Below are 5637 nucleotides of genomic sequence, written 5' to 3' on the forward strand. Positions count from 1 at the left end.
AGCACAAATGTAGAAGTCCTTAAGACTTGGTTGATCATTAAAAATATTGTAAAAACGATTTCCTACCTAGTCAAGTTTGGTCACTGCATCACAGCTATGTTACTCACCTATGTGGCTCTAATGAGGCATTGCCATTTTTCTTTCCTGCTAGTCCTGCAGAGGCAACAATATTGAAGAGACAAGGAAGATCTTCATCACCAGATGCATTACCAATACCATTCCACTGTGACTGCCAGTCACTGTATGTGTGCAATACCACAGGTGTCGTATCAAACACCAACATCACATACCTAGCAGAGATTTTGGCTCCCTTTTTGTCCTACACAGTCACAAGTTAAGAGTGCAACAAGCTCTCCTGCATCTCAGTTGGGTCCTTAAAGGCAGCAGTAGTCTTACTTATGCACAGTCACTGGGAATTCATCGCAAAACAGTACCCCACAAAATGTTACTGTTGAGAGATCTGACTGTCAAGTCATACTCACATTCCTCTGCAATTGTCTGATGTGAGTGCTGGAAATAACAGGGAAGAATAGCAGGACTAGCCCCAGTTTCTGGGGCTGTGGCTTAAACCCAGAGCTCCTCCTGCTTCAGTAGATATTTCCAACACCTTCAAACCTTGCTTAATCCTATTACATCACTTTAAACTCAGCGATAACATGGCAAACACTTGCCACAAGTTATATGTTAGCTGTGAAGCAAGAGACTGCTCAGGTGTACATGGCTGACATTTTTGAAACTCCAGTACAAGCCTGATAGACATTATAAACATAAGGAATCTAAGCACTTTTAACTCAACTTCAGGTGTGTCCTAAAAATTGGGAGAGTAGGATACAACCCACAACTATGTTTTCCCAGTACTCAAACAAGCACTACTCAATAGAAATGCAGAGTAATGATTTCAAGTGCAGCAGATACTTCCACCACTCTCTGCCTGTATCCTGCAGCACACAGGACTGTGAGACATCTTCCAAATGTTGGTTATTGGGTATTAAAACTGAAAGCACTGTGTGGCATGATCAACCAATCCAGCATCTGAATAGCAGTAACACCTCCTAGAATTCTGCCTTTTGCCCATGTAAGAAATTAGACATACCCTATAAAAAGGACGATTAGTGCTTAAACACTAATTGTTCAGCAGTTGTTCTGATTTGTTCGGATTCATTAGCAATGCAAAAGGTTGGGCTCACCCCTAAAAGCATTATTAATCCCGACACTATTAGAATGGCTTATTCATTGCCAGGATACTTTTAGTGCAATGCAAAGGAAATACTTAAGTTATATCTGTTAAATCTCTTTCTCACAAAGAAACCCAAACAATTACTGCAAGACAGTACAGTAACAGTATCACATATGGTGTCTTCCTTCTATTCAGTAACATTTTTTCCTAATGATGATCCATTCATGAAGTGAAGGCAGAATATTAACAGAACAGTTAAAGACTTTCATTATCATGACTTATTAGACTGCAGGTAGCTCATGCTACCAAGAAACCACAGCTAAAAGTCAATTAAAATACAGAGAAATAGTTATCCTGCTCATTCTCAGAGCCTCTATATGCATCCACTTTTTATCCAGCTTTAAAGTTACTGAGTTCAACTCACAGTCAAACTATTCATGTTACTCCCTCATGCTACAGACTGTTCACCTCAGCTAGTAAGCTTGGCTCTGCTGCCCTGTCAGCTCCTTTTCTGTCAGACAGACTGCCTCACAGTCCAACCTCTGACACAGGTCAGGATCTTTCAACTATCATATCCAGTGGAAAACATTTTCAGCAACTCTCACAAATTGCCGGATGCACTGAAAAAATAGAGATGAAAAGGAACAAAGAATAGCCTACAAAAACCAGAAGCCACATTGCATGTATTAGGTACAGGCAAGACGTGTTGAGTACTTGCTAGTATTTTAAAATATCTAGCTTAGAAATCTCTCCTCTTCACATACACCAACACCTTGCCAGTCACCTAATCTAGTCATCATCAACGTGGACTTCCCTGTAGGCTTTCCTGTCTGTGCTGAATATTAACACTCTAGTTTTCTAACTTATCCAAATCCATTCCACACGAGTATTGATTTGGCATTTGAGATATTGAGCTGTGAACATTTTAAACCAAGTGTTCTTCCCTGACCACATATTTAAATGCACACTACTAATTATGTGAAATTCTCACTGGTAACATTTCCTAAGAGACACAGAGACTCACAAGACTAAAGACCAAAATCAACAGACCAACCCATAATGAATCAAGGTGCCTTCTAGAGCTCTCAAAGCAAAAACCACAGTAGGAAGTCTATTTTATACACACATCACACTAGCTTCATAAATACATAGTTTCACCATCTTCCAAGTCTTGGTTTTTTAATATTAGAATATACTAATTTTAAAACAGTGCAAAGTCCTTGAAGTATAAGAGTAGCAGTTCTGAATATATTTCTGAAGATCTGCTGCAAACATTTCGAAAAATATCTCACTAGCACCCACTACTGCATTGAGTCAAGGGATTACAAAGCTTAATGGACAGATCCTAAACATTTCCTTAGCTCAAATAAACCCCTATTTCATTAGAAAAACAGACATCAGTGTTAATTTCTCCATCATCCAAAGCCATTTTCCTTGAGCTGAACTAGATGTGAATCCATAATTGCATCATTACAGTATGGTCACACAGAACTTCAACCTGATGAGAAACATAAACACAGTGATTCTCAGTTCCTAGTAGTTAATGACGGACTAGGAAGACCATAACCAAACTCCTTACCATGAGAAAATAATCACAGCATTGAGCACTTAGTCATGAAGACTACTGTAGCCCCCCAAATTCCACTTCGAATCTGCCATAATCAAGAACACATTTGGCTCACATCTTTATCCTCAGAGCTGAGGATGCAGCTATGGCAGTATTTCCTGATGGTGAGTGTGCCAGGAGCCTGCCTCGAACACAGACTTCCAAAGACATGTCACATGGCTGCTCCTCGCTGGATTAGCCTAATTTTGCATTTCAAAGACACTGCTTTAGGAAGGATCTTGCGTTTTAAGCTCCATTTTAAGTATGTCTGTTAGTGAAGACAAGCCTGTCACTGTCTAAAAGAGCTAAGCAAGACACTAAATCACTTTGTAAAGACAGGCGTCCGTATAAAGTATTTCATAAGCAAGGGCTACAGTGGCTGAAAAGAGCTATTTATGAGGACAGGTATCTCATTCATTGGTTTCTAATAAAAACCCAGCCCACCATTTATTGTCTCAACAGTCACAGGAACTAACTACTGCTTCTAGTGACTACCAGGTACACCACTCTGCAGAATCTGGTTTTACCATTTACAGAGCAATGACATTCACTATGCTCATTTCAAAGCTCAAATTAGCAGTCTACTTTTTCTAACTTATTGCCACAATTCAATTAATGCCTTTTTTTAATTAATTCAATGATAGAAGAATAATTTACTTACTAAGTACTTGCAAACTGAGACAAGTACGCTGAAATTGTTACGCTGAGTTCCTGCACCTAACTTCAGACATTTCATCCCCACATCAACTTCTGTCTTACCTCACACCACAGGAGTTTTACAGCTTGAACAAGTTCCTCCACTGTTTCCCAACAGCAGTGACTTACACTATGATAAACGTGCTTGGCAAGTCAGACACAGACCCACCTTTTCCCAGGCATAAGGAGAGCTTTGTTATGGCTACACAAAAGTTTTACCTTGGATTTTATCCTGGGCAAGTCAGGGTGAATTTCCACTTTCAGAGGTATTTGCTCTAGAAACAACCTTAGGATGCCAGTAGCTGAGTGTTCTTCTATCCTAGCTTAGCTTGTTATGGAAGTGATCTGATCTATCATTAACATCAATGACTCATAAACATGAAGTTTAGCCCTCAGCCCTGGAAGCTCCAGCTACACAAAGGTCAGAATGAAATTTTAAAAGCCTTTCCTGTGCTCTAAAACCAACTTACCTTTTTCTCTGGGGCACATGAAAGCAATAAAAGGAACATATTCCCAAAACATTCAAATGAAATTACTGGTTAATAGAACTGAAGCAGGTAAACACAAGACTTAATTAAGAGCCATTATCAATTCTATTAAGGCTTTTTCCCCTTCCTTTACTTCCCCCACACCACAGGTATTTTCAGGTAAGTAAAATGAAATTAATGGGAAAGTCTTGTCTAACCCATTGAACAGTTACACCCTGCAAACACCTGCTAAACACTCACTGAAGACAATCTCTTCCCCTCAAGACACCAACTGCTTGCTGCTGTTCTTCATGGGCAAGTGAAGCTCTTTCTCACTTTGCATGTTTTATGTTACATTGAGCCACCAGTAACTGTTTCTAGAATGCAAACCTGTTTCTTAGAGCCAATAGGTTACAAAGTGGCTTACAGAGTGTGTAGCTCTGACCCGCAAACACCAGGAACTCAAGCTTCATTGTGCACAGAAAGTGTTTCTTTCAGAAGGCAGCTTCCTAACACAGCAGAAGGAAGACGCTCTGTAGAAAAGCAAGACCTTTGAAGGTTGTTTAACATTTAGGGGCATTTTCCCATGCTTTTCTGACAAAAAGAAGACACACCAAAAACTTGATTTTATACTTTTATTGTATGCCAAAATTCATTAAAGATGCGGTTTTGCTTGTATACAAGTTACTAAAAAAATGTGTCTAGGCAGAGATTTGTTAGCAATCTGACTCATTTCAAAGCACAGGTTTGTCCGATCAGGCCATAAAAATAATATTGTGTACAAGCAGTAACTAAAGAGCTGCAAATTCAAGGAATTTCCAAATATCACAAATCTTAAGATCCCCTAAGGAAAAAAATTGAAGCAGTCCAAATAAAAAATAGCAGCTCCACGTAGCTTTTTCAAGTTTCAATTTTATTCAGAAAGTGACACTTAGTTCAGTTTGCCTCATTCTTCGAAGCTTCATCGAAGTTTTCAACAAGATCTAAAAAAAGAAGATTGTTGGAATTAAAGTTTGACCCACATCCACCTTGCCAAACATTTTTAGTTTGGATTTTTTTTCCAAAGTTCCACTTCATATCAAGTGCTTACAACATAAAAACTTTCAGCTTATGAAATACAGACCAAATAACTTTTAAGAGTTTCCTGGTTCACTCTTCTTGCTCAGACGAGGAAGCTTCAGATGGTTCATTATAAGGCAAATTTCCAATAGCATTTAACTCCTCTATACCAACAACTGGGCCCAGTGATGCTGAGAAGGTAGTTTCTTCACACCATTCTTACGGAGTATTAAATAATTATCTTCACCATAGCTATTACTTCTACACAGGACCAAAGTGCTAGCTCACATTACTAAGTCTCTCATGGTGTCTGAAACCAATGAAATAATCTGCCCACAGAAATTCTGTGACAGTGAGTGACTAGTCAATACTCTTACCACTCTTACTTATGCTGCCCCTCAGACCTCTCAGCAAAATTCACTTCTTGTTCTGCTTGTTCTTACCTGGAACTTCATCGTCATCATCTTCACCCGTAGCAAGTGGTGCTTTTCCATCCACAGCTGCAAGAGTAAACAGTTCAAAAGCATCACTCAAGCTCATCACAGCATCTTGATCAGCTGTTTTGCTTCATGGGTTTTTTTTAAAGATTATCAAAGATCCTCAGCTAAGCAGCACTGCTTTAATCAGTTCCC

The 5637-nt window shown here is 39.2% G+C and overlaps 1 protein-coding gene across 1 annotated transcript in view; it reads right to left on the reverse strand.

Annotated features, from left to right (window-relative positions):
* Positions 1 to 4572: 4572 nt before the first annotated feature.
* Positions 4573 to 5637, reverse strand: part of LOC103806682 (transcription factor BTF3) — a 3771-nt gene continuing 2706 nt past the window's right edge. Inside the window, exons 3-4 of the mRNA XM_009079392.1 lie at positions 5449 to 5505; positions 4573 to 4929 (exon numbers count right to left, since the gene is read on the reverse strand). Coding sequence (XP_009077640.1) covers positions 4883 to 4929; positions 5449 to 5505 — 104 coding nt within the window. The 3' untranslated portion in view covers positions 4573 to 4882. The remainder of the gene's footprint in view (positions 4930 to 5448; positions 5506 to 5637) is intronic.

This window comes from Acanthisitta chloris, unplaced genomic scaffold (assembly GCF_000695815.1).
Source record: "Acanthisitta chloris isolate BGI_N310 unplaced genomic scaffold, ASM69581v1 scaffold21597, whole genome shotgun sequence".
Lineage (NCBI taxonomy): Eukaryota > Metazoa > Chordata > Aves > Passeriformes > Acanthisittidae > Acanthisitta > Acanthisitta chloris.